The sequence below is a fragment of the Zeugodacus cucurbitae genome, chromosome 6, assembly GCF_028554725.1.
Source record: "Zeugodacus cucurbitae isolate PBARC_wt_2022May chromosome 6, idZeuCucr1.2, whole genome shotgun sequence".
Lineage (NCBI taxonomy): Eukaryota > Metazoa > Arthropoda > Insecta > Diptera > Tephritidae > Zeugodacus > Zeugodacus cucurbitae.
The window spans coordinates 25,954,981-25,982,444 of NC_071671.1; the positions used below are offsets into that span (position 1 = coordinate 25,954,981).

The window sequence follows — 27,464 nt, forward strand, 5'->3', positions numbered from 1 at the left end:
CCATTGTCGATTTTCCAGGTCTAGAGCCCTACTGATAAAGTCCAATCAGCTCGTTGACGGTGGGCTTTAGTCTTTCACACAATACGCTCGACAAAACCTTATATGCGATATTGAGGAGACTTATACCACGGTAATTGGCAGATTGTGGGGTCTCCCTTTATTATAGTACTTTTAATTAAAAATATATTTAAGTATCTTAAATTAATTTACGTTATACTCTTTTTAATATTCTCTGATTAATTATTAAGACAATAATCTTCTGATATTTCTTATCATGGCATTGCGTTTTAGCGGGGTTCAGATATTTTTTCCTCTTACTAAATAATTTAACACCAAATTTTACGCTGATTGATCTTTAATTAGGCAGTAATTGACATTTAAGTACACTAATTGATCATTAATTACACTAATTTAGCGCTAATTGAGTAATGAAATAAGCCGGATAGAAATTTTCTTCATTGTATATCCGCAAATATGATGACAATTAATATGTAATTAACCACCAACTGACCAATAATTAAACTAATTGAGTGCTAGTTGCATATTCAATTTTTCGTCGTACTAAATACATTGTCAGTGTTACTGAGCGAATTTTACGGTAATTTGTTTTTTCAATTACGCACTAGTTTAATATTAACTATGACAAATTAACTGCAATTTCACTATTTAGTATAATAATTAGGCTACGTTTCACTGCGAATTTTACAATAATGAATATGTAATTAAGCACTAATTGACAATTAAGCGTTAATTGAGTGACAAGTGCACAGAACATATATTTTCTACCTACAATTATTTAATTTTGTTATTATTTAGAAAATAATTATTTTCATCGTTTAACAATTACTCGAATAGTTTTGCAATTAAGCACTAATTGATCGTTATTTACCAACATACAACTACTTAAAACTTTAAATTTGAAAACGGTTTTTACGATTTACTTCACTACCCTTAAGACTTAATTTGCTACCACTCTTTTAATTGAGTTCATTGATTTGCAATTAAGCACTAATTGACAATTAAACGCTAATTTCCCTTAGTAATTTACAACTACTTAAAAACGCTTTTTACGATTAATTTAACTGCCATTAAGTTTAAATTTGTTACAACTTTCTTAATTGGGTTAATTAAGCGGCCTGTTTGAACGTTATTATTTTAATTCAACTCGATAATATTTATGTATATCGCCCAATTATTAAGAGTTGCTTCAATTTATTTTTTTTTTTAATCCATAGAATCACAATTTCTATAAATTTCTCTGATCATTCTGATTGTTCAATTTTTTTCTGCATAAATTGTGTGATTTGAAATATTCTATTCCCACTTAAAATGTCTGACGTACCTATGTACGTAGCAATATTTTTCGCTGATCATGCCCCGTTTGCACTTTTGCTTTGAGCTAATCTTATCGCGCATAATGCCGTATCGGTATTCCATTAAAAACTCTTTTACACCATTATCGTCTCTGAGTATCGATACAAATATGATAATAGACATTTGCAAGGTCACCGCACAATTAAGCAACTTTACATTGTTACAAATTATTAAGTATGTCCAACAGAATATACTATAGCATTGTGTCTTGTGGAATATACGAATATATATACGAGGGTTGATCGAAGGGAAGCTAAATTTTGAAAAAAATTACAAACTACGACAAAATAATAATTAATATGATATTAGTCATATGGGCAGATCATTTCTTAAATGTTTGGGATTACCAAATCCGTCAAACACCTCGGAATCTATTATATTTTACTTCAATAACTGGGCTTTAAAGTAAAGACCTTCAGTATTCAACCAAAAAATTTCAGTTTTTTTTTTATTTTCGATTAAAAATTAATGGTGATGTGCTTTTTCCGAACTTGTGAAACAGTTCAGTTCAGATCGGATACTTGTGAACTCTCAATCGACTCTTAAACATGAATACACCGTCACTGATAATTCATGAGGTCCATAGAGGTGCTCATATCAGCTATATTTTCTCGATTATCTCGAGAATTATTATTATTTTTAGAACGCTGATATAAATGATAGATCCAACTATCTGTCTAAGAGCAGAATATTTGAAGAGAGTTTTTTGGATTTTTAATTTAATAATATTTTTTTTATTTTTATTTTAAATTAAAACTTATGTATGCCTTTAATAGACTCATTACAGCAACAAATAAACGCATAGCGCTTAGTATATCACACTCCAACCGAGAACAAACTACCAAACGGTGGCGCCCACTGGTTTAATGGTCAATTCGTGCACTTGCACATGTGGTGGTGTGCCCAGACAGTAGATCAAGCCATCAGCAATATCTTCGGGTTGCAACATGGCAGTAACTTCACGCATCTTATGACGATGCTTCTTGATACCCTCTGATTCAGTGACGCCGGGGCTAATGCTCTACGGAAGATGAAAGAATTTCAATTTAGTAAAAGTGAAGTAAAAGTTAAAGCATTCTTACAGCCAACTCAAAAATCTGCTCATTAACTTACCGTTACTTTGATTTTGGTCTCCAGACTCAAGAACTCCTGACGATAGACTTCAGTCATGGCCGTAACGGCATACTTGGTTGGTGCATACATATTTATATTTGTATTAGGCAAGTAGGGCACATTATGTCCCGCTACACTGTTGATGAGGAAAACATGTCCATCACCGCCATTCTCCTTCATCGAACGGAAAGCCTCGCGTGTGCTATACACAATGCCCAACACATTTGTATTTAACGTAACGAGTATGTCTTCGGTATTGCCCTCCTTCACCAATTTCGTTTCACGTCCGGTGCCGGCATTATTGACCAACACAGCTACTGGACCATAGGTCTTTTCGACCTCTTTGAAGGCATCAATGATCTGTTGCTCCACAGTGATATCACATTCAATGCCATGTATACGATCACGTGCTTCGGGCTTCACTTCGTCACGCAGCGATTCTATTTTCTCCTTGCGACGCGCCAAACCCACAACAACCATGCCATTTTCGGCTAATTTTTGTACAATAGCAGCACCGATGCCCGCACTAGCGCCTGTAACCACTGCAACACGATTGGCCCAACGTTCCATTTTGATTTTATTTATTTTATAGTTATTTACTAAATATTTTCTTCAACTTTGTTGACAATATGCAACCGCACAATATTAAATATTATGTACTTTCAGCTCGCTTAGCTTTGCTAGACTGAATGAATTGTATGCTCTACCTTTTATTTATACATAATGTACTCGCTTCATATATGTATTCCGTATATATATTGGCAGTGACTTTATCTAAGTGTCAAGTATTTACCGCCAACTAATCAATATGCATATGTACACTTACAGCAAATAAATAGGCACTCAACATTTGTGTCGTATATAAACAGGCACAAGTTTGTTTGAGATAATATCCAAAATTATGACGTAAACCTACCACTTCGTACCCTCGTACGCAGTGAGCATCAAATTTGAATAGCATATTTCCCCCAAATGATGTTTAGATCAGTGGCAAGAATGATAGAATACAAGATTGCGCCATTCGTTTACAGTTAGCTTTTTTGGGGTTTACTTTGATAAAAATATCGCAAACACACATTTTTTTAAACATTCAATAATTTTTTTTTATTTGTAGGTGGACGAAAAGTTAAAAATATTTGTTTAAATATTATACGAATTTGTTTTCATAAGAGTTTTCTGACTTAAGGTCACGTAAATATCACTTTAGTTAAAAATATGATTGACTTACATATTGCTAACTAACGTAATCTATTTCATGTTCAATTTGTTTCACTGTTTATAGCATTTCCGTTTTCATTTGACAATTCTACATGTTGCCTATTCCCATTCAGGGGTCCTGAGCACGTCACTATGTCGTAATCTTGTCTTCTATCATTCTTGGTGCCAACCACTGCTCTAAGTACTCACGTTGGTGATTCGCTCTCAATCTCTCCATCAGTCGAGAACAAGACCACCAACTGGCTCATTTCGCTCACGCTTAACAAAATTTATTTTTGTTTGTATTTCCATGTTAGGTTATCGGGCTCACAACAAAAATATAAACGAATATACACGTACAAGTAAAAGCTCCTTATTCGCGTTTTCACTATTCGCGGAATAAAAAAATGAGACCCAATTTCTATATTCGCGACTAAACATTTTTTTATTCGCGGATCTAATAAGTACATACATAATAATAAAATTATTCCAATAGGTATCCAACCCAATATTCTTGTCAAATGGACTAATAAAAAAGAATAGATCTTATTACAAGAAAATGTTAAATATTCCACAATTTTTGCAATATTTTTGAACTTTTGGTAATATTTCCATATAGAAGGGGCTCACATGGAACTGAATTCTTGTACTTCTTACCCATTTTTTAGAAAACTTTCAAAAACACTTTAAATTAAATGGAACCAATAAACTCTTCACTTTTTTAATGTTTTTTTTTACACAGATAGTGATTGCTAAGGTTTCGTTGCATTGGCTTAATTATATGAGCACACCCGACTAGATCACTTGCGAATGAGCTCTGCGATTTCTTTATGAACATTGATCCGTCTATGGAACGAAGTCTAATTTTTAAGAGACAAATTGCTAATGCGAAAACTGCTAAGCAAGAAAAAATTACAAAATTCTTCAAACCATTGCTTAAGCCTTAAGATAATTAATTAAAATGTTCAAAAACTTAAATTAAATCATTTTTTTCAAATACCTATTTGTTTTTTTTGTCACCTAGGAACATATCCCCTATAATCCCATATAAATTACTATCCCGTATTCACGGTTTCTGTATTCACGGCATATTTATGGAACATATACCCCGCGAATAAAGAACTTTTACTGCATATAACAGCAGCTGTACGTAAGGAGTTTGATATGCTATCCAACAGTTCCCTTATACCGAGATGCTGATGAGTGCTCTCAGAGAGCAGGAGTGCAAGTCGAGTAGAAAATCGTTCGACTGTCGGTTGTGATTGCAGCTTCTCGATGTCGAACCTTCCTTGTGGTTGCGTATCTTAGCTGCTACAAGATAGTGGTCCGAGTCGATGTTGGGACCACGAAGCGTACGCACATCAAAAACACTGGAGACATGTCCATCTATCACAACATGATCGATCTGGATGCGAATGATTCGATCCGGGGACAGCCAAGTAGCTTGATGGATTTTCTTATGCTGGACCCCGGCGAAGTCGATCAGCCTCAGACCGTTTGGCGATGTTTCGCCATGGAGGCTGAATTTTCCGACTGTTGTACCAAAGACACCTTCTTTACCCACCCTAGCGTTGAAATCGCCAAGCACGATTTTGACATCGTGGCGGGGGCAGCGCTCATAGGTACGTTCTAGGCGCTCATAGAAGGTATCTTTGATCACTTCGTCCTTCTCTTCCGTCGGGGCGTGGGCGCAAATCAGCGATATGTTGAAGAACCTCGCTTTGATGCGTATTGTGGCTAGACGTTCATCCACCGGAGTGAATGCCAGGACTCGACGACGGAGTCTCTCTCTCCCCAAGAATCCCACACCGAATTTGCGCTCCTTTATATTGCCGAGGACATCAACCAGCTGGGCAGAGGCACCTTCCCAATTAAGGGTCCGGACATTCCAGGTGCATGCCCTTAATTCGTAGTCCTTTAAGCCTTTGCAGTGGTCGTCATCAAAATTGGGGTCTCTCATTCGAGGCTGTTGCTTCCTTTTCATTGGGGGGTGTTTATGTGGTGGGTCCAAACCCTACGCACAACCGCATAAGCGGGTTTCGCCTTCTCACTTTAGCTCGCCTCCAAACGGATGTCTGTTGGCTACCCAGAGAATACTTGGTCTAAGACCGGAAGTCGTGAGCTGCTTGAGCCACATGTAAAAGAATCGTTCCTGGCCACTCCCAAGTCAATGACAGTCAGAAACTTTCCTCACTTACGTGAACTTCTACATATGACTCCATCCTCCAACTTCATATCATCGAAAATCATCATGATGACTGGCAAAATTTGTTGTATGACAAGTGAATTTTTTGCACAGTTATTGAATCGTGAAATGTTTATGTTAAACAAAATTTAAAAACCGGGTACAAACGAACTGCGAAAATATAAAATTTCTACAATTATGTTATATAGGAGCTCTGAGTCATTGGTATGCGACCTTAGTAATTTTTACTAATCAATAGTAAACATTTTTCGAAATTTCGTATACATATCTCTAATATTTAGATACTTATAATAAAAAAATCTGTTTTTGAAATATTAGTTATATAACAGCTTTGTGTTGTAGTTTTTCAATTTCGTTAATTTCAATTAGTCCAATTTTAATGATTTTTGCGAAGCAACTATTATTATTATTTTTATACTCTCGCAACAAAAGTTGCTAAGAGAGTATTATAGTTTTCTCCACATAACGGTTGTTTGTAAGTCCTAAAACTAAACGAGTTAGATATAAGGTTATATATACCAAAGTGATCAGGGTGACGAGTAAAGTTCAAATCCGGATGTCTGTCCGTCCGTCCGTCTGTCCGTCTGTCCGTCCGTGCAAGCTGTAACTTGAGTAAAAATTGAGATATCTTAATGAAACTTGGAACACGTTTTCCTTGGCAACATAAGAAGGTTAAGTTTGAAAATGGGCGGAATCGGAGCACTGCCACGCCCACAAAATGATAACCAAAAACACATAAAGAGCTATAACTAAGCCATAAATAAAGTTATGAAAATTAAATTAGGAACATAGGATCGCATTAGAAAGGGGCACATTTCAATGTATTTTTTTTGGAAAAGTGGGCGTGACCCCGCCCCCAAATAGGTTTTTTGTACATATCTGGCAATCAATAGAGCTATATAAACCAAACTTTCTACAGTCGTTTCTTGTACAGTCCAAAAATTAATGAAATCGGATAATAACCACGCCCACCTACCATACAAAGGTTAGGTTGAAAATTACTAAAAGTGCGTTAACTCACTAAAGAGAAACGTCAGAAACACCAAATTTTACATAAGAAATGGCAGAAGGAAGCTGCACAGAGATTTTTTTACAAAATGGAAAATGGGCGTGGCGTCGCCCACTTATGGGTCAAAAACCATATCTCAAGAACTACTCGACAGATTTCAATGAAATTCGGTATATGACACCCTGACGACACTGGTGGAATATGGGCGAAATCGGTTCACAACCACGCCTACTTCCCATATAACTCAATTTTGAATCCTTCTGATTCGTTTACTTAATAATGTATACATAGGAACCGATAAAGATAGCGAAATAAAACTTTACACAAATACAGTACTTGTGAAAACATTGTCGAAAACGGACGATAACTGTTCAAGGCTCCAGATATCGAACATGTTGAACTCAGCGCCTAAGGTTAAATTTTAATCGAAAATATGGGTAAATCTCTCAGCTAATTTAATGTAATTCAGAGGAAATTGTTTTCTTCCAATAGTGTCTCTGTTTCAAAAATTATTAAAATCGGGTCACAACATCTCTTAGCTCCCATATACATAATTATAGGTTTTGCAAAAATATCATCCCCTAGCTCCCATATACCTAATTAAAGGTTTTTCAAAAATTCGTTGGGCTTTATTACGCATATATGTATTGGTTAATATGTGATATATCTTAGCAAAATTAAGTGAGAGTATAGTATTGGATATAGTGTACCTTGCTGGTGAAATTGAATGAAATCGGTTCAGGAATTACCTCAGCCCTCATATCTATATATGACTTTCGTTATTATATTAAACTTTATGCCGAATTTATGGGTAAATTTTGTGCGTTATCTTAATAAAATTTTTTCAATAAATTGCGACAGTATAAAATGTGCGGTTACGCCCGAACTTAGCCTTTCCTTACTTGTTAATATTATTTTTATACTCTTGCAAGAAAAGTTGCTAAAGAGAGTATTATAGTTTTGTTCACTTAAAGGTATTTGTAACACCCAAAACTAAAGTTGGATATAGGGTTATATATACCAAAGTGATCAGGGTGAAGAGTGGAGTTCAAATCCGAATGTCTGTCTGTCCGTCCGTCCGTCCGTCTGTGCAAGCTGTAACTTGAGTAAAAATTAAGATATCTTGATGAAACTTGGCACACTTATTTCCTGGTACCATAGGAAAGTTGCTTTCGAAAATGGGCAAAATCGGACCACTGCCACGCCCACAAAGCGCCATAAATAAAGCTATGGAAATAAAATTTGGTATGAAGGATCGCACTATGATGGGGCATATTTGGATGTAATTTTGTTGGGGAAGTGGGCGTGGCCCCGTCCCCAAATCGGTTTTTTGTATATATCTCGCAAACCAATAGAGCTTTATGAACCAAACTCTCTGCAGTCGTTTTTTTAGCCATTTCCTTATACAGTCCAAAAATGACAGAAATCGGATAATAACCACGATCCCCTCTCATACAAAGGTTAGGTTGAAAATTACTAAAAGTGGGTTAACTCACTAACCAAAAACGTCAGAAACACTAAATTTCACATAAGAAATGGCAGATGGAAGCTAAAATCAGATTTTTTTACAAAATGGAAAATGGGCGTGGCGTCGCCCACTTATGGGTCAAAAACCATATCTCAGGAACTACTCGACCGATTTCAATGAAACTTGGTTTGTAATAGTTTCCTTACATCCATTTACATTGTGAAAATAGGCCAAATCGCTTCACAACCATGTCTACTTCCTATATACCAGAACTTTGAAGACAATATGAATCGCTTACTTTACAATATATTATATAAAGTAAGCACTAGTGAAGATATCGGTGAAGAGCTTTGCAAAAACACTATGTTTATAGTGTGGCAGCCCCATTCTAAAAATCGCCAAATCGGACCGTAGGTTTTTAAGGCCCCATATATCGAACACGAGGGCCTCGGTGCTTCTAACCTAATATTATGGTTTCCAACTTTCAATGGACTTTATGCACTATATATGACGAATATGTGGGTCAAATTGTGTATTATATAATATAAATAAAGTTAAATAAATAAATTGCGACAGTATAAAATGTTCGGTTACACCCGAACTTAGCCCTTCCTTACTTGTTGAAGTATCAGTTGTATGACAGCTTTGTGTTGTAATTGTGTGATTTTGATGATTTTCACCAGATGGCTTCTACTTATCAATAATAAACATTTTACAAAATGTTGTGCTCATAACTTTCTTATTTGATGAGTTATAATATAAAATTCTGTTTTCGTAACGTCAGATTGATAAATTTTATTTTATATTTGTAAAAAAATCGTACCATATCCATTTATTTATTCAAATATAGTGTGATTCCACCCGAAATTAACACATCCATATTTTTCAAAGCTTTGAAAGCTCTTATTATATTTCTCTTTAAAACTTTTTCTCTCTTCTCTTATTCCCTACTCTTTCAGCAATAGTAGTTTTTGCTATATTTATCTGTGCGTATATGACTATGCTATCTACCGGCAAAAAGCTGTTGATTTGTATACATTATGTCTATAATCAACACACTTTTCAAGGCCAACCAATTAAGAGTGTCTACATACACACTAATGTCAAATAAATTCGCCCATTATATTTAAATTGTTTATTATATTTGTTGTAAGTAAAATGGGTAGCCGAAAATAATAACAATAGTAAAAAGGCTTCTAATTTCCAAAAACCAGAATGACTCTGTTTTATTTGATACACATAACGTTACGTATCATTTGCTTTAATCAATTTATTTATCACAAAAATTTTAAAAGGTGGCAACCTCTCAGAATAAATATTATTCACAGTAATCTCTACAAGTTTTTAGTTTTATTTTATAATATTATTTCTGCATTTTACTCAGCAATTTTTTATCGAAAACTTCAAACACCTAGCAACCCTTTTTAAAAATTCTTACTCTGTCATTGAATGATTTAGCCAAAAAACAACGGTTGTCATACCAAGCCAGCTAACACCTAGCGCAGCTGCTCACTTAAGTGTTTCATATGTACGTAGTATGTATATTCTAATCACTTTCCAATCTCAATTCATTCAATTAGACTGCAAATTATAAAGTCATTCCAGAATTAATTTCCAACACGTCATGCCATACGTACAACAACAGCTATTCAATTATTGTTTCTTCTAGCTTGTCACTCAATATTTGACTCATTAAGCGAGTGTTACAAATCACTCAAGGTCAATACGAAATACTAATTGATAAAACTATGAAACAAGTAAAAACAAGCAAGGTTCTCATTTCGGTATGTAGGACAAATTTGAATAATTTTCAATAGTGTAACTATAATATTCCGATATTTTCCGAGATGCTCATCTAAATTACGCACCTAGCTTATGCTTACGGCTTGTCAAGAGATTTTATAAATAATTACACTGGTTTACAGCAAAAATGTTCCATGAACGCCACTATCCTATTTGTATGTGGAATCGCTCGCTGATTTCGAAAATCGAATTATTTTTTTTTTCTATGGATACGTTTTTGAGATATTTGCAATTTACCGTTATTCGACCAAAAAAAAAAGGTGTCTTCACTTAATCATGTATATCTCACTGACCAGTTGAGCAATTTTACTGCAAATTATAGAAAATAAAAGTGAATGAAATTTCCTAAAAATATTGCTTAATCCATTTTTCCATAGGCCTTATAATTTCTGAGAAATTGATTAATAACTTCGAGTTTTTAAATTTTTTTATGAAAAAATTGAAAAAAAAAATAAACTTTGACAAGAAAAAAATTTTAAAACAAAAGATATTTTTTAATTTTTTTTATTTTATATGAAGTCCTGTTTCTTTAGAAAAAAATAAGCTACCAACGAACAAAGTTCATGGATAAATAGGAAAGTTATACATGATCAAATAAATATATCCAAGTCGCGCAAAGTCAATGTATACGTATATGCGTATGTAGTGTGTAAAGTAGGGGTGGGATATCTGGCTATGCGCTGTTTCTGTTAAGTAAAAAGTCAATTTTCATGTCGTTTTTAGTTTTTATAAACTCATTTATTTATATATTAGTAATATATATTAAAACAATGTGTTATTTTTGTTGATGTTCTTACATTATAGCCGAAATGATTATGTGTTTTGTTTTGTCGTTTATTTAGTTTAGGATCGGTTTCTCTTATGAGAAACCAACAGTAGTCACCCATCATACCGACGTCCCAGAAACCTTGGTATCGATCCTTCTGCGCGATCAGGATCGAGGGCTTTTTGTTGCCATTATGCAGTTATACGGCCTTCAAGCTCAGTTTATTGCTGTCTATGAACAATCGCCACTCCTCGGAATCCTATGGTTGACCAAACTCTTTGAATAATCCCGGAATATCTTTGCAATAGCATACATTGTCTTCTTTCGTATAGTGTTTGGCAAATGGTTCGTGACGATTTCTATAATATGTCACCTTAACATGGGGTGACACGAATTGAAATTGTTGCATACGAGAGGCATGTAGCTCAGCTTTTTCCATGGATAATTCCAAATCTCTAATCCAATCGTTTAGTTGCGCTTGTGATAGAACGTTTCTCTCGTTTTCCATTAAAAATTCATTACAACTTGATTTCCCATATTCATATGATCCTTCAGATACTGCTGTTGACAACGAAACTGGATACGCAACTTCAGCTGAATGTGGAACTGGCAATGAAACGGTAGGTACGTTAGCATAAATCACTTTTCTTGATTTTCCAAAGCCAAGTACTTTTGTCATACAAATATAACAATCTTCTGAGTGGCATGTAGGTTCTCGCCATATTATTGGTACATTAAATTTCATGTATCGCCTGAAAAAGAAAAAAATTAAAAATTACTATTAAATAAAAAGGAGCATAGTTTCATAATTTTAATACGTACTTTGTTGATCCTGATTCCCATTGAACCAATATTATTCGACACAAGGAACACAAAATATTCGGAGTCCATGGTTTATCAATATTTTTAGGATCAATACCAAAATATTTTGAATATATAGATTGGATCGAATCTCTAAACTGCCTCCGATGCCGTACAAGAGTATATTCACCGCATATGTAACAGAACATATCCGGATCGTTGGTACACTCAAATTCTCGCGTTTATTCATTTTATTTTTAAAAATAGCTCACGGTTTTTTATATTGTAATTATAAACTGGAATCGGCGAGCCTTACAGATTTATGAACTTTCAAGCTTGATCGCGAAAAAATAAAAAAAGACAAAACCTACCTAAACAAAAAAGTTCCTTCATATTAACGAGCCGGGAAAAGAAAATACTACCTGCTGTTGATGTTAGCCTTAAAAAAATTAATGAATTTACCAAGATATATTTGCCAAGAAATTATTTAATTTTTTTTAAACGAATAGCGTTATTAGTTTATTCTAATGATATTCGAAAACAATCCCACCCCTACTTTACACACTACATACGCATATACGTATACATTGACTTTACGCGACTTGGATATATTTATTTGATCATGTATAACTTTCCTATTTATCCATGGATTTTGTTCGTTGGTAGCTTATTTTTTTTCTAAAGAAACAGGACTTCATATGAAATAAATATCTTTTGTTTTAAAATTTTTTTCTTGCCAAAGTTTATTTTTTTTTTTAATTTTTTCATAAAAAAATTTAAAAACTCGAAGTTATTAATCAATTTCTCAGAAATTATAAGGCCTATGGAAAAATGGAGTAGGCAATATTTTTAGGAAATTTCATTCACTTTTATTTTCTATAATTTGCAGTAAGATGGCTCAACTGGTCAGTGAGATATACATGATTAAGTGAAGACACCTTTTTTTTTGGTCGAATAACGGTAAATTGCAAATATCTCAAAAACGTATCCATAGAAAAAAAAAAAATAATTCGATTTTCGAAATCAGCGAGCCATTTCACATACAAAATGGATAGTGGCATCCGTGGAACAAAAAACAAATTCAAATTTGTGATCCAGTGTTATTTAACGATAATGTACACAACGCACGTACCTAAACTTAACTTGTCTTTCTATATTCTATATTCTATTCTATTCTATTAATTTGCAGTGAAATGAATGCAAATTCAATTTTGTTAAGCCATTCTTCATTAAATCACCATTGCAATTATTCAATAACTGTTTGACAGGCATTTCATGCTTCATATGATACTATATATAGGTTGCCGTTTGTTGCTTAATGATCAGCGAAGCGTTAAGAAAAAAATTCCACACAGCTAGCATTTATATCTCTACATACATATCTCTCATGACTTTCATTAATTTTTACTCGTTTATAAAACATGTTTAATATTAACAATAATAGTTATGACATTGATTTATTTATCGATTAATCGAGTCAACCTATCATTACCTGCAAAACGATAGATTTTAACGCGCTTTATCGACTCCACCTGTTTCGTTTCACTGAAGCTCTCTTATTAAAATCCGTTTTTATTTCCAGAAATGTTTATGATAGTAACGATTAATACTTTTTATCGATTATTTACCAAACGATGGCCTCTAACTCCGTTTATGTAATATATTAATATTAAATATATATTAAAATGTTTTCTTTTATAATTTGTAAAATGATTACTTTAATTCAATTCAATCTTTTAGAGTTTTATTAAAGCTATTTTAATACAAATAGTTTGTATTTCTTTATTATAATAATCGATTATTTGTTTTAACATTTTTTGTTTAAAAGAGGTTCTACGTTGAAAAATCGTTAATATTTTCTATAGTTATGGCATTCAATAATTTTTCTATCGATCTACTTTTTTCCATATTATATCGACTACAATGTAATTTTTTCGATCGAAATTTTTATTTATTTTTTATTAAATTTATTCGGTATCTTTCTTTATTTAATCTTTATTAGAAAAATGTTAATTTTGAAAATAATTTCGCTTAAAGCGATTCCATTCTATCAGTAATTTTTGTAGAGACCCTTTCTATCCTGAGAGCATCTTTGTAATGAAAAGTGGGGAAAGCTCTACTTATTAGCAGGAATCACTTCGAAAACTATTATGATTGGTTTTAAATCGGTTTATTGTATTGTTATCGATATCGATTATTGATTTATGAGATTTATATCGATATTATTTTGCTTTCACAATCAATTTTGCTATCAAAATCGGTATTTCTTTCGTATGCGAATTTACTATCGAAATCGGTCTTTGTTTTGTAATCGAATTTACGATTTTTATCGTTGTTGCTGCTTTATATTCCAGCATTTTTTGTGACTATTTTAAAATATACCTTTTCTTTTATTATTTTTTGATAGCGGCAACCCTGAAGACAATTTTATTGCATGATGATGATACTAGTAGACCCATTCATTATACTCGTATTGTCAATCAATTTTCCTGCAATTAAAAATTGCAATCATTAAATTTTTTTTCATCTAATGTAATAACAACAATAAGTTAATTTGTTGCATTTTCTATTACATAAAGCATTCATTATTTGCAACTTAATAACTACTCAATATGTGGTATAAATACGATATGGGAATCAAATAGGGCTTTTAGTTGCCAAACGGAGTTTAAGCCGAGAAATTGTGTTTGCAGATAAAGACAGTGAAAAAGAAATATAAAAAAAGTTTTAATTAAAGTAATAAAAAATTGTGAGTTAAAAAAAATAAACATTAAAAAATTATTAAAAAAAAATTTTAATTTAAATTATAAAAATAGTGATAACATGAAAAACAAAATATAAAAAAGAGTTAAAAAAAATTATATTTTTTTTTTTAATTTCTAAAAAGTTCTCAATAAAAAAGTAAAACATTAAAAAAATATTTATAAATCTAACCATTTTTTTAACCAAAAATGGAGCGTTGGCACAATCGCGTTGCCGTCGTCACCGGCGCCAGTTCCGGCATCGGTGCGGCCATTGTGAAATATCTCGCAAACAACGGTATGATCGTAGTTGGACTCGCACGACGCGTGGAACGCATTGAGGCGTTGCGTAACGCAGTGGCGGCTGAGGCGCGCAAACGCATACACGCCATCGGCTGCAATATCTGCAATGAGCATGAAGTGATTGCCGCATTTAAAGAAATCGCCAGCAAATATGGCCCCGTAGCGGTTTTGGTCAACAATGCGGGCATTGTGCGCAATAGTACGCTGTTGGCCGACGGCAATACACAGGATATACGAGACATAATTGAAACCAATATCTTAGGCGTGGTGTATGCCACACGTGAGGCATTCCGCGCGATGAAGGCGCACGGCGGCGATGGACATGTCTTTCTAATGAACAGTATAGCCGGACATCAAGTGCCGATTTTAGGCAAGATTTCAATGAGTATCTATGCGCCGACAAAGCATGCTGTAACGGCATTAACCGAAGTTTATCGGCAAGAGTTCAACAATGAGCGTAGTAAAGTGAAAATTACGGTAAAAATTTGTGCAAATTGCTTTTGCTTTGTTTTGCAATGTCTATGTAACTGTTTATTTTTTTTTAGAGCTTAAGTCCCGGCTTTGTTGAAACCGAAATTGTAACGCCGCATATGCGTGATAGCCTCAAGGATTTCTCACGCCTGCATGCAGATGATGTTGCCGATGCGTTGATTTATTGCCTACAAACACCGCCGCATGTGCAGGTTTGTATACTAACGGTTACTTTTGTGTTCTTTAATTAGCTTAATTAATGTCTAATCTTTTTTCTTATAGATTCATGAGCTAACGATTAAGCCACTCGGCGAGTTATTTTAATTGGCGCAATTAAGTGATTATCTAATAAAAAATTCCAAAGTAGATGTAAACTTAATTGTATGCCGTTTAATTGATGTTACCACTTAATTCAAAAACTACTACGTTTACAAAAATACAGCGAATAATTATAATAAAAAAACTATGCATATTTTAAATATAACATAGAAATTGTCTCATCAAAAAAAAAAATAATAAAAAATCTGGCAACTCTTATTGGCACAAAAAATAAAAAAGCACTTAAGAATCCTTAAAAGCAACGTTGTAAAAATAGCATAAGAAATTGTCTCATAAAAAAATAAACATTAAAAAATAAAAAAAATCTGGCAACTCTTATTGGCACAAAAAAAAAGCACTAAAGAATCCTTAAAAGCAACGTTGTAAAAATAGCATAAGAAATTGTCTCATAAAAAAATAAACATTAAAAAATAAAAAAATCTGGCAACTCTTATTGAAATGAAACAGTAAAAAACACTTAAGAATTTCAAACACTAACTACTCGAGCTATCTGTTTCTTTTATTAAAAGTGTGGAGCAACAGTTTGGATAGAAAACCAGCGCCGGTTCTCATATAAAAAATTTGTATTCCTGGAATAAACTTTCGTTGTTCACTTTTTTGTATTTTTTATTTATTTCATGACTTTCTTTAAATAAATATTTTTTGAAATATGGGCAACCTCCTTTGAAGATTTCTTTATCAAAAAATTTTATTTTTAGTTGTAAGCTATTACAAACATTTAAAGCTTTTTTGCAAAAAAAGATTGTTAATTATAATTTTACTAAGTTCAAATTTTCCAATAGGTGGCAACACTGCAATTTTTTTTTAGCTGAGTGCATATAAATAACTTCTATTCTTAGTGTGTTTAAAAAAACAATAAGTAAAAAGATTAAAGTTTAATTTTAAAAGTTCAGAAGGGTGGCAACCCTCAGTTTTTCTCTTAACTCAAACCAACCGAATATCACATTATAACAAAAAAATTAAACAACCTATAAAAATGCGTAGTATAGTGCGACACTACATATCGCAAGCGTGACGTTTTTTGTTGCGTAATCAAAATTCGTTGCATTTACATTTTATTATAATTTTATTTGCCCTTTAAACTTTTCTAAACAATATCACCAATAGCTTTCATGATTACCTCATGAATTTGTATATGCGGTGGCGTTTGTAGGCAGTAAATTAATACATCGGCCACATCTTCCGGATTGAGTACTGCCGTATAGGGTGGCACTGTAACGTGATCTATGAAGTTAGTCTTAGTTATGCCAGGACTTATGCTCTGTTATAAACAAATATGCGTTAAATTTTTTATAAATGCTTTACATAGCAACATATATAGATACGAACTAACCGTTACTTTCACTTTTGTATTCTGATGCAGAAACTCTTGTCGATACATTTCAGTGAGCGCAGTGAGTGCATGTTTTGTTGGTGGATATAGATTGATATTTATATTTGGCTGTACTGGCACCTTATGCCCGCATGTAGTATTCATCATAAAGACATGCCCATCAATACCGTTCGCCTTCATCGAATGAAAGGCCTCACGTGTACAAAACACCACGCCTATCAGATTCGTTTCGACCATATTAAGTACGTCCTCGGAATTATTCTCCGTCAATAGCCTGGTATTCACTAACACACCCGCATTGTTGACCAACACGCTTACTGGACCATATTTTTTCGCAATCTCCTTAAATGCGGCCTTTATTTGATCTTCCCTACGCACATCACAACGTATGCAATGCATACGTTTCGCTACCTCGGGGCTTACCTCAGCGCGCACCGCATCGTAATCTTCAATATTCTTATCGAGGTTTACAGTCACCATCTTATAATTTGCCAGATACTTGGCTACAGCGGCGCCGATGCCAGCGCTAGCGCCCGTGACGACAGCAACATGATTCTCCCAACGATCCATGATTTCACTTTTTTCTTTACTTGAGGTTAGAACTATTATAATTACCGTTTAGTAACGGAATGTAGTTACAAGCCCAACAAGTGCCCTTATTTATATGAGAAATTATATATAAAAATCAAGTATATATCTTATATATATACTTTTATAGTTGTAACGATAAGTGAGTCCCTTTATTTTTTCAATGATACAGCAAATATCCCGGTGGACTTAATGACAGTTAATCAAATATAAATATGTACTCTATATAGTCGAGTACATAAAAAAGACAAGTAAAATTCTAAAGTCATTTGAGTGCACTCAGTTTGAGTATGCTTAATTTTATCTTAGCATACTGTAATTGTTTACTGCAGCCCCATATACTGATTGGCAATAGCTTGTGTTGGGTTTTCTGCATTATTTAACCAAAGTTTCGTACCTTGAGGGTGTGCAAGATAGATCAATGAAGTATCACATATATAGCTCAGCGTTTATACATCTTCCATCAATCTTGATTTCTTTCTTGTTTATTGGTTCTCTAATTTTGAATTTCATACAATTGGTTCCATATGCTAGAAACATAGTCCAATTGAGACCTTACAAGAGAGTTGACAGATTTCTCAACATAAAACTAAAACTCTCGCGGTAAGTTATTGCTGAAACAGCTTTCGGAATGCTAAGAATAAAAAATAAAACCAAAAAAAATAGTGTATTAATTTAAAAAATTTAAGCATGTGTCAACTTCAAAAAAAAAGGAATTTTTAGTTCTTATTTAATATGTCTAAAAATCGGTATTTTTCTTTTATAAAAAAATATTACAATTTTTTTTTAATTTTCAAAATGGTGGCAACACCTAAAACAATTTTTTGTAGAGAAGTGTGTTTCTTAAAAAAAATTATATTTTATATAACACACATTCATATATATTTTACATAAACTTTTCAAAATGGTGGCAACCTTAAGTCTAAAAAATAAAATAAAAAACACTTCAAGCGCAGCTCCAGCTTTCACTGTACTGGCGCCATGCATGTTGTTAACGTGACGCTTTTTCGTTGCGTAACACAGTTTCATTGCAGTGCTTTTGTGTACGATAATCTGTAAAATATTGTTGGATGCATTTCAGATATACATACATGTATGAAATATAATATTCATTTTGTTTATCAGCTTGATCTCGAATATGAGTCAGTCTTATGGAGATTTGAGATATATGGACACAAGCTGAAACTCATAAATCAACCCCGGTTTTATTACATTTGTCATTTGTCATTTTGTGTTTGTTCAGCTCTCATTAGGTAACGAGGCTGATATGGCCGACCAAGATCACATGGGAGTCTATTTGGACAGTTGAAATACCAAAAGACAATCTAACGAAAGCTGAAAAGTCAAATAGAAAAGGTAGAGTTGTATTTACTGATGAAATTTTTTTTTCGAGCGGTTTGTCATCCGTCTAAATTTTGAATCTCGTATTAAAAATGGGTAAGGATATTGATGTTGATAGAGAGTCCAATAGTTCAATGAAGCCCTTATATTGTTCATGTGTTCTCCTATATTATGTAATTATATTTTATCTGTAAACATTTTAAAACCTCTCCAGTTGATATTGCTATTATCACAACCAACCTTGTTTATACTTTTCAGAAATTAAAATTTATAAAATGAAAAGTGGCAACCTTCATCTTTTCTCTCTTCAAACAAACCAATCGAATAAAACCCTAAAACAAGTCAGCAAAATAATAAACAAGTGATTACTAAAGTGACGCACTTTTGTTGCGTAACTAAAAATCGTTGCACTTAAATTTTATTATTTCTCTTTCTGATTCATTTAAAACGCTTAAAGCGTTTCACCAATCGGTTTTATCACTAAATCATGGATTTGTACATGTGCTGGCGTTTGTAGGCAGTAAATTATTGTATCGGCAATATCATTGGGGCTAAGATGTGCATCAAAGGCCGGCACCGAAACTTCCTTCGTGATATTAGTCGCAGTTTGACCAGGACTTATGCTCTGTAATCAATAAATATACGTTAAATTTATTTTACAAATTCTTTAGAATAGAAATGTACACACCGTTACTTTAATTTTTGTATTCTGGTACAAAAACTCTTGCCGATACATTTCGGTGAGCGCAGTAATCGCGAATTTTGTAGGTGAATATAAATTCAGATTTATGTCCGGCTGTATTGGCACCTTATGGCCACACAAACTATTCATTAGAAAGACGTGCCCATCGATACCGTTCGCCTTCATCGAGCGAAATGCTTCGCGTGTGCAATAAACCGCAGCTAAAAGATTCGTTTCGACCATTTTTAACAAGTCCTCCGTATTATTCTCCGTCAATAGCTTGGTATTCACTAGCACACCCGCATTGTTGACCAACACGGATATAGGTCCAAAATTCTTCTCGATCTCCTTAAAGGCGGCTTTAATCTCAGCCTCCTTGCGTAAATCACAACGTATGCAATGCATACGTTTCCCTACCTCGGGACTCACCTCAGCGCGCACAGCATCGTAGCCTTGAATATTCACATCGAGATTGATTGTCACCAACTTGTTTGTTGCGAGATATTTGGCTACAGCGGCGCCGATGCCACCACTAGCGCCTGTAACGACAGCTACACGATTCTGCCAACGTTCCATGCTTTCTTTTTACCGTTACAATTGTTTTAATTACCGTATAGTAACGGAATGTAGTTACAAGCCCAGCAAATGCGCTTATTTATATGGAATATTATATATAAGAATCAAGTATATATCTTATATATATAACTATATAGTTGTAATGATAAGCCAGTCCCTTTATTTTTCCATAAGATTTGCAATGAGCCCAGTATACTTAATAACAGTTAATCAAATAAAAATATATACTCTATATATTCGAGTATATTAAAAACATAAGTAAACTAAAATGTTAAAGTCATTTGAGGGCACTCAGTTTGAGTACATATTAGACCCATAGAAACAGTAGCTGCTAGCACATGCATTAGGGTTACTATATCTATACAAAAAGAACATAAGATAGATCGAGAAAATGTCAAATATATATTTATATCGCTTTCAGTATTGCTCAGTCAATCTTGAGATTTCCATTCAGTTCCCAAATTATAAACTAGACTCATATTTTATTTGAGACCTTGCAGAAGAGTTGACAGAGCTCTGTGCACAAAACTAATACCTGAAACACAAAATTTTGACGAAAAAGCGAAAACACTTAATAACAACCCAATATACATTCAATACCCAAGGCAATTTATCTAATGTGACTAATAAAGCACTCTTACATAGTTTTGAAAAGCACAAATCGAAAGCTCTAATATAGTATGTAGCAAACAATAATACTGAAAGATATTAGCTAGTTTATTGATTTAGGTATTGGTATGCTTCAAAAAATAGTCATCTTTAAAAAAAAATCGACTAACGAATTCGGTTGAATTGCTGAGACAGTTTGTTTTGCTTAAATAATTTATTAATATTAGTTTTAATAATTTACAAAAAAAAATCGAGCTGATTTCGTTTACGGTTGTATATATTATTCCAAAAACTAAGGTAATTTTTAAAGAAAGATATCGAAGCAGTTAAATACCTTCAAATACTTTAATTTTTTTTTCTCACTACCAGAAACTCACTTATCACCACTTCAACTATTTCGAGCTAATTTTTATACTCTCGCAACATGTTGCATATAGTATTATAGTTTTGGTCACATAACGGTTGTTTGTGTCACCAAGAAATAAAAGAGTTAGATATGGGGTTATAAATATAAATGAACAGGATGACGAGTGGAGTTGAAATCCGAATAGCGATAACTTAAGATATCTTTATGAGGAGGTTGCTTTCGAAGATCGTCAAAATCCACTGCCACGCCCACAAAATGGCGAAACCCGAAAACACACAAAAAAATAAAATTTGGAACATAGGATGGCATTAGCGATATTTGGATGTAATTTTTTTGGAAAAGTGGGCGTGACCCCGCCCCCAAATAGGTTTTTTGTATATATCCTGCAAACCAATAAACCTATATAAACCAAACTTACTGCAGTCGTTTTTTTAGCCATTTCCTTATACAGTCCAAAAATGAATCGGAAACACTAAATTTTACATAGGTCAAAAACCATATCTCAAGAACTACTCGACCGATTTCAATGAAATTCGGTATATAGCACCCTGATGACACGGGTGGAATATGGGCGAAATCGGTTCACAACCACGCCTACTTCCCATATGACTTTTCAATGCTCTAATATCGAACATGAAGAACTCAGTGCCTAGTGGCAATTTTTCACCGAAAATATCGGTAAATCTATACTAATACTATAAAGCTGAAGAGTTTGTTTGTTTGTTTGAACGCGCTTCCGAAACTACTGGTTCGAATTGAATAATTCTTTTTGTGTTGGATAGTCCATTTGTCGAGGAAGGCTATATAGCATCACGGTGCGACCAATAGGATAGTGGTAAATGTGTAAAAAACGGGTGAAATTATTTATCTTTGAGGGCTTCCGTTCCTTGCGCTGCGAAAGCGGTTCAAAATACACAAAAGTTATGTATGAAAGAATTATTTCTCTTTTAATGGTCTAAAAAAAGTCCGTGAGTACCATTTTTGTGATAACTAATTTGGTCGAAATTATTTGTTAGAGTTGTATTAACATAATAATATTAATCTTTATCCAAATAAATGTGTTGTTGGTTAAGAGTATTTAATTCTGAATAAAATTGTCTTTGACGACACTTAATTTCAACGAACAACTTAAAAGATAATATTACAAATAAATAACTCCGAAACAAAATCAACTCAAAGAACGCTGTAAGTGTCGTTGATGACGGAAGAATTTTTTTTTTGGATGCTCCCGGTGGGACCGGCAAGACCTTCATTACTAATCTTAGATTAGCAAAAGTAAGGTCTCAGGGACAGCTAGCCTTAGCAGTAGCGTTGTCAGGTATCGCTGCAACTTTATTAGCAGGTGGACGCACAGCTCATTCCACTTTTAAACTGCCCCTAACTGTTTCTTTAGAGAAAGATAGCGTGTGCTCTATACGTAAAAATGGCCCTTTGGTAAAAGTTTTACAAGATGTCAGTTTAATATTCTGGGACGAATGTACCATGATCCATAGAGCTCACGTAGAAGCTCTAGACAGAACTCTTACAGATCTTAGAAGTTGTGATAAAATCATGGGTGGGATTACTGTTATGTTTGCTGGGGACTTTCGACAAACTTTACCCGTAATAGAGCAGACATTGTAAAGTCTTGCCTTAAAAGTTCTCCATTATGGAAGTTTGTAAATATTTTAAAATTATCGACAAATATGAGAGCCCACTTGGGGGAGGTAGTATAACTTTCCCTTACTTTTAGTAAGAGACAGGAAAATACCTCATTTTCAAAATAGAATTGGAATTGACAGCGATTTAGGAGTAAGAGTAGGTAACATTGAGGATTTAATATTAAAAGTTTAACCTGACAACAGCGAAATAGAAAATAAAGATCACCAATGGATGTGTCAATGGGCAGCGAGAAACAGTAGCGTGGACGATATTAATGACACAATTTTAAATAAACTTGAAGGAAATATAGTCGCATTGATAATGTAATAGATCAAGAAGATGTGGTCCATTACCCACAGGAGTTTCGAAATTCTTTGAACCCAAGTGGCCTTCCTCCACATTCCCTTAAGCTAAAAATAGGCGCCCCAATAATTTTACTTAGAAATCTGAAACCACCTAATTTATGCAACGGGACCCGACTTCAAGTCAAATTTCTTCGCAATAACGTGATCGTTGCAATCGTTTTGACTGGTCCAGCAGTTGGTCAAACAGTACTTATATCTCGCATCCCGATGATCCCAAATGATATACATTTTAATTTTAAAATAATTCAATTTCCTCTTAAGCTATCTTTCGCCGTTACAATTAATAAATCGCAGGGGCAAACATTTAAACACGTGAGGATCGATTTACGCCAAGACGGCTTTTCACATGGCCACTTATATGTCGCGTTGTCAAGATCAGGTTGCGGAGAAAATCAATATATTCTTCTGGCAGCAGAAAATAAAACAAAAAATATAATTTACGCCGAAGTTCTTTGATAACAGAAATTGACGCGGACGAAGATAAAGACGAAGCCCAAAATCACTATTCCACGCGGACGAAGTCGCGGTCTCTCATATATTTTAATGTAATTCATTTCCCTCTGGATTTTTTTTTCTTATAACAGTTCGTCTCTGTACCAAAAATGGTTAAAATCGGGTCATAACTCTCTACAGATATGTAATATAAAATTAAGTGAGCGTAAAGTCTTCGATATATTGTATCTTGGTGGTGAAAACGAATGAAATCGGTTCAGGAATTACCTCAGTCCCCATATACTATTTATAATGATTTTCGTTATTCTATTGAACTTTATGCCGAATATATGGTTCAAATTATGTGTTATCTTACTAAAATTACATCAATAAATTGCGAGAGTATAAAATGTTCGGTTGCACACGAACTGTTTTGCTATTTTCTAAGCCCTTTATCTAAATTTACTTTTTTGTTATAAACGCTGTGTACTTCTACTAAATAAATATAATTTATTACTTAACTAAGTACTATGAGCGTCTTTTAAATAAATTAAATTGATAAATTCATTAAGTACTATGTAGTTGAGGAGACTCTGATGTTAACTACAACCCCGCGCAAGGCCAGGAAAAACTCTCGCAATTGTTATCACTTCTAAAAGCCGTGTAATTTTACATTAATAATAAAGTGTTGCTAACAGATAACTAAAATTTAAAATTTAATTAAAATTTTCAAACAGGTGGCAATATACATTTTTAAATAATTCCATTAAAAGCTTGATTGTGTTTTAGCTTAGCTGCAGTACTTCATATAAAACATAGTTATAAATAACTTTTTAATTATTTTTAATTTTTATTAGGTTGCAACCTTGTTTTTTATCAAAAAAACATAAACAAATGGTTACAGCTCTCACGGCAAAGTATATTTCCGTGGATTCATTAAAGCCATTAAAGCGAATCCGACCACTATACAAAAACACAGCTAGTTCAAAAACTTGATTAAAGGTCGAACGGTGATCACTCAGCTATAACTAACTTTTTTTTTCTTATGATCCACTAAATTGACAAATAGTTGCCAAAAACGTCATGCAATAATTATAGAAGTTATTGTCTTTAGCTTCAGCTTGTTGTCGCTATGTGCCTAACCTTAGCACAGTGGGATATGACTAAGACAAGCAGTGGCATTATCTTTCAAATCGTACTCTCATCTGTAACCGCTAATTGCCACTCACGTCCAAAGTTATCACTATCAGATAATTATGATTTCTGTCTCATCACTCTCTCTCTCAATAATATTAGTGCACTCGAAGCATTACGGTATGGAATAAACGCAATAAAAATATGACTAGTCATATGGCCAAAACAAACACAGTTAAATACGTATTTATAATTACTATTGGTTTCGATAGTATTAAAAACCTTTAAAAAATTTAGGAATCTCTACCTTTACTTATTCCAAATATATTTTTGATGTTCTAAAATACGCGATCATTTCAGGACCAACTCGTTGTAACTGGACTGAAAATAAACATGAGTGTGAAGGACACCGTAGTTATATCGAAAGTATGTCAAGTTAGTCCCGAAAAAAAACCTTTTTCAAGTCTGCTCTGAAGTTTTCACCTTCTAATAATGAAAATTCACATCAACAATCCCGAAATAGTTCGCCATTTAAACTGTAGAAATACTTCTTTTTATTGAAAATCTAAAATAATTTTAATTTCTGTTGATAACTGCAGAACAAAAAGCCTTCAAATTCTACCTATCAACACTTCAAGCGTTTTAAATTAGTCCCGAAATAATTACGTTCTAGTCCCGAAACCTAAGAGTTTCTCAAAATGGTTATCAACCAGTTTCCAATTAATTGCAAGTCAGTGCCGTAATTCTTACTTACAAGTTGCTTCTTACTAATCTCGAAATAGTCCGCCAGACCTGCTGGAAATGCGCTGAAATAGCTTTTAGACCTAAAATCATTTAAACACAAAGAAATAAACGCAATCAATAATTAATAGCCTTCACATTTGATTCTTTATTTCATATTTTTATTTTTTACAATCAATTAAGTAATTCATCAATATTTCAACACAAACACACTTAGAATTTTTCGCCGACAGGTTTTATAGTTAACTCATGTATCTGCAAATATGTAAAAATTATTATTAGAGGTTTCGATACACTAACCGAGGTAATCAGCGCGACAAACCTGCACATTCGGTGGCGTCTGTAGGCAATAGATCAAAGCATCGGCTATATTTTCAGCGGACAAAATGGGCATATCTGGTGTCAAAGGCGGATCGGGCCCCATAATCTCGGTTTTCACACCACCGGGACTAATGCTCTAATAAAAAAAATTAAAATTTGATGACTTTACGTTGGAAACACTTCATTCTACTTACAGTAATCTTAATTTTTGTATTATTATTAATGAATTCCTGACGATAGATCTCGGTCAGCACAGTCACTGCATGCTTTGACGGCGGATATATATTGAAAGAGAAATTCGGTATAAACGGCACCATATGCCCTGCTATGCTATTGATGAGGAAGACATGACCATCGTCACCTTGCGCCTTCATCGATCGAAAGGCCTCACGTGTGCACCAAACAATACCGTAAACATTTGTATCGAGCACATTGCGTATATCTTGTGAGTTACCCTCCTTCAACAAATCAGTAGTGCGCACCACACCAGCATTATTTACTAGCACTGCAACGGGTCCATACTTGCGCTCGATCTCTTTGAAGGTGGCGATAACCTCTGGTTCATTTGTTACATCACATTTAATTGCGTGTATGCGTGCTTTTGCCTCATCTTTCACTTCATCACGCAGCGCTTCGACACGCCCTTTGCGTCGTGCCAAGCCGACTGTCACCATACCGTTATTAGCGAGATATTTTACTATAGCCGCACCAATGCCGGAACTAGCGCCAGTGACCACAGCAATACGATTCAACCAACGTTCCATTTCTCAGATTATTTACAATTTTTCCGTTCTCTAAAACCGTTATGTACGAATAATAAATTGTTTTGAACTAACTGGCTTATGGAAAGTATTGCGTTTTTATACCTCCAGCAACAAAGTAGTACTAAGTAGCCTGGGCAAGCCAACGCTGTCAACAAAAGTTAAAAAAGACAATAGAACGCAAATTCCACTGAAAACTCGTTCACAAAATAGGCGTTCAATTACCTGAACATATGCTCCAAAGTTTGTAATATATTCCCCACAGTTATCTAATCTCCCTGAAATCTTAAGTATTATAAGAGTTTGTTGATCGCATTGCACATTTAATGTATGGCTAGTTAAGGTTGAAAACAAATAAAAAAAAATGCGAAGAGAGTAAGTTATACTAGGGATGTGCTCTATATTCGAGGTTAGTTTCGAACAAAATTAAACAATTGTTTTCTTCTAAAAACCTTCAAGTTATGGCTAGTTATAACAAACTTCCTTTTTGTCATAAAAAAAATTATTTGAAAGTCCTCTATCAGTTATATAATTGTATATTATATGATCCAGATTTGATACCTCGCCCACTCGTTCCACTTATGCTTTCAAGCTTATTTGAAACTCCCTGGTCTCTACCCAACTTCCCATCTAATCCGCTTTTTACATGGCCAGAAGTTTAATATACTGACCTCGAATGGACTCCGCTTCGAATTCAACGGAGAATGTGTCATCTCACGGGCGCTGTAGATAGACTACACAATACAACAATCGGTTTTCGTAACCGTTATTGCGGTCCGGAATTAGACCTAACCAGGAATTATGATCACAATCTCACATTAGTTATTAACTCGACTAATGACTGTCGATTAATCAAATAAACTTTCTGTTTCAATTTGAGAGCATTATAAAAAGAGTTTTTAGTGATCTGATCGTCCCTCATCAGTGTCTCTGTGTTAAGAATCTCTGTTAATTTGTTTCTTTGAACTCTCTTTATTTCTTC

At 33.9% G+C, this 27,464-nt stretch overlaps 6 protein-coding genes and 1 long non-coding RNA gene across 8 annotated transcripts; 1 reads left to right on the forward strand and 6 right to left on the reverse strand.

Moving 5' to 3' along the window:
* Nucleotides 1–2,111: 2,111 nt before the first annotated feature.
* On the reverse strand, nucleotides 2,112–3,063 carry LOC105213958 (farnesol dehydrogenase-like). The gene is made up of 2 exons (XM_011187083.3): nucleotides 2,488–3,063; nucleotides 2,112–2,395 (listed from the first exon to the last, which is right to left on the reverse strand). The coding sequence occupies exons 1-2, from the start codon at nucleotides 3,055–3,057 to the stop codon at nucleotides 2,213–2,215; spliced, it is 753 nt and encodes a 250-aa protein (XP_011185385.1). The 5' UTR covers nucleotides 3,058–3,063; the 3' UTR covers nucleotides 2,112–2,212.
* On the reverse strand, nucleotides 2,983–6,813 carry LOC128919774 (craniofacial development protein 2-like). The gene is made up of 2 exons (XM_054233079.1): nucleotides 4,342–6,813; nucleotides 2,983–3,286 (listed from the first exon to the last, which is right to left on the reverse strand). Exon 1 carries the CDS (start codon nucleotides 5,666–5,668, stop codon nucleotides 4,868–4,870), a length of 801 nt encoding a protein of 266 aa, XP_054089054.1. The 5' UTR covers nucleotides 5,669–6,813; the 3' UTR covers nucleotides 2,983–3,286; nucleotides 4,342–4,867.
* A 3,889-nt stretch (nucleotides 6,814–10,702) lies between these two features.
* On the reverse strand, nucleotides 10,703–14,809 carry LOC128922485 (uncharacterized). The gene is made up of 3 exons (XR_008471700.1): nucleotides 14,672–14,809; nucleotides 11,759–14,226; nucleotides 10,703–11,688 (listed from the first exon to the last, which is right to left on the reverse strand). It is a non-coding gene; the product is annotated as an uncharacterized LOC128922485 (long non-coding RNA).
* On the forward strand, nucleotides 14,527–16,259 carry LOC105213959 (farnesol dehydrogenase). Its single transcript, XM_011187084.3, has 3 exons — nucleotides 14,527–15,258; nucleotides 15,327–15,464; nucleotides 15,535–16,259. Exons 1-3 carry the CDS (start codon nucleotides 14,689–14,691, stop codon nucleotides 15,574–15,576), a joined length of 750 nt encoding a protein of 249 aa, XP_011185386.1. The 5' UTR covers nucleotides 14,527–14,688; the 3' UTR covers nucleotides 15,577–16,259.
* Nucleotides 16,260–16,451: 192 nt separating this feature from the next.
* Nucleotides 16,452–17,565, reverse strand: LOC105213963 (farnesol dehydrogenase). Its single transcript, XM_011187090.3, has 2 exons — nucleotides 16,925–17,565; nucleotides 16,452–16,852 (listed from the first exon to the last, which is right to left on the reverse strand). The coding sequence occupies exons 1-2, from the start codon at nucleotides 17,492–17,494 to the stop codon at nucleotides 16,679–16,681; spliced, it is 744 nt and encodes a 247-aa protein (XP_011185392.1). The 5' UTR covers nucleotides 17,495–17,565; the 3' UTR covers nucleotides 16,452–16,678.
* A 1,653-nt stretch (nucleotides 17,566–19,218) lies between these two features.
* On the reverse strand, nucleotides 19,219–20,176 carry LOC105213962 (farnesol dehydrogenase). Its single transcript, XM_011187089.3, has 2 exons — nucleotides 19,542–20,176; nucleotides 19,219–19,478 (listed from the first exon to the last, which is right to left on the reverse strand). The coding sequence occupies exons 1-2, from the start codon at nucleotides 20,109–20,111 to the stop codon at nucleotides 19,305–19,307; spliced, it is 744 nt and encodes a 247-aa protein (XP_011185391.1). The 5' UTR covers nucleotides 20,112–20,176; the 3' UTR covers nucleotides 19,219–19,304.
* A 5,348-nt stretch (nucleotides 20,177–25,524) lies between these two features.
* Nucleotides 25,525–26,713, reverse strand: Dhrs11_3 (farnesol dehydrogenase). 2 transcript variants are annotated; one of them, XM_011187088.3, is made up of 4 exons: nucleotides 26,588–26,713; nucleotides 25,916–26,515; nucleotides 25,723–25,857; nucleotides 25,525–25,655 (listed from the first exon to the last, which is right to left on the reverse strand). In XM_011187088.3, the coding sequence occupies exons 2-4, from the start codon at nucleotides 26,483–26,485 to the stop codon at nucleotides 25,614–25,616; spliced, it is 747 nt and encodes a 248-aa protein (XP_011185390.1). In that variant the 5' UTR covers nucleotides 26,486–26,515; nucleotides 26,588–26,713; the 3' UTR covers nucleotides 25,525–25,613. The 2 variants fall into 2 exon arrangements, with proteins under 2 accessions (XP_011185390.1, XP_011185389.1); XM_011187087.3 differs by having other exon boundaries at nucleotides 25,916–26,684.
* Nucleotides 26,714–27,464: the final 751 nt, after the last annotated feature.

Excerpts from the sequence above, each read along its gene's own strand:
- LOC105213958 (XM_011187083.3), bottom strand. The coding sequence starts at position 3,057 with ATGGAACGTTGGGCCAATCGTGTTGCAGTGGTTACAGGCGCTAGTGCG. Across the intron at positions 2,396-2,487 it reads AGACCAAAATCAAAGTAACG|AGCATTAGCCCCGGCGTCAC; the intron begins GTAAGTTAATGA and ends CATCTTCCGTAG.
- LOC128919774 (XM_054233079.1), bottom strand. The coding sequence starts at position 5,668 with ATGAAAAGGAAGCAACAGCCTCGAATGAGAGACCCCAATTTTGATGAC.
- LOC105213959 (XM_011187084.3), top strand. The coding sequence starts at position 14,689 with ATGGAGCGTTGGCACAATCGCGTTGCCGTCGTCACCGGCGCCAGTTCC. Across the intron at positions 15,259-15,326 it reads GTAGTAAAGTGAAAATTACG|AGCTTAAGTCCCGGCTTTGT; the intron begins GTAAAAATTTGT and ends ATTTTTTTTTAG. Across the intron at positions 15,465-15,534 it reads AAACACCGCCGCATGTGCAG|ATTCATGAGCTAACGATTAA; the intron begins GTTTGTATACTA and ends TTTTTCTTATAG.
- LOC105213963 (XM_011187090.3), bottom strand. The coding sequence starts at position 17,494 with ATGGATCGTTGGGAGAATCATGTTGCTGTCGTCACGGGCGCTAGCGCT. Across the intron at positions 16,853-16,924 it reads ATACAAAAGTGAAAGTAACG|AGCATAAGTCCTGGCATAAC; the intron begins GTTAGTTCGTAT and ends TGTTTATAACAG.
- LOC105213962 (XM_011187089.3), bottom strand. The coding sequence starts at position 20,111 with ATGGAACGTTGGCAGAATCGTGTAGCTGTCGTTACAGGCGCTAGTGGT. Across the intron at positions 19,479-19,541 it reads ATACAAAAATTAAAGTAACG|AGCATAAGTCCTGGTCAAAC; the intron begins GTGTGTACATTT and ends TATTGATTACAG.
- Dhrs11_3 (XM_011187088.3), bottom strand. The coding sequence starts at position 26,485 with ATGGAACGTTGGTTGAATCGTATTGCTGTGGTCACTGGCGCTAGTTCC. Across the intron at positions 25,858-25,915 it reads ATACAAAAATTAAGATTACT|AGCATTAGTCCCGGTGGTGT; the intron begins GTAAGTAGAATG and ends TTTTTTTATTAG. Across the intron at positions 25,656-25,722 it reads AGACGCCACCGAATGTGCAG|ATACATGAGTTAACTATAAA; the intron begins GTTTGTCGCGCT and ends ACATATTTGCAG.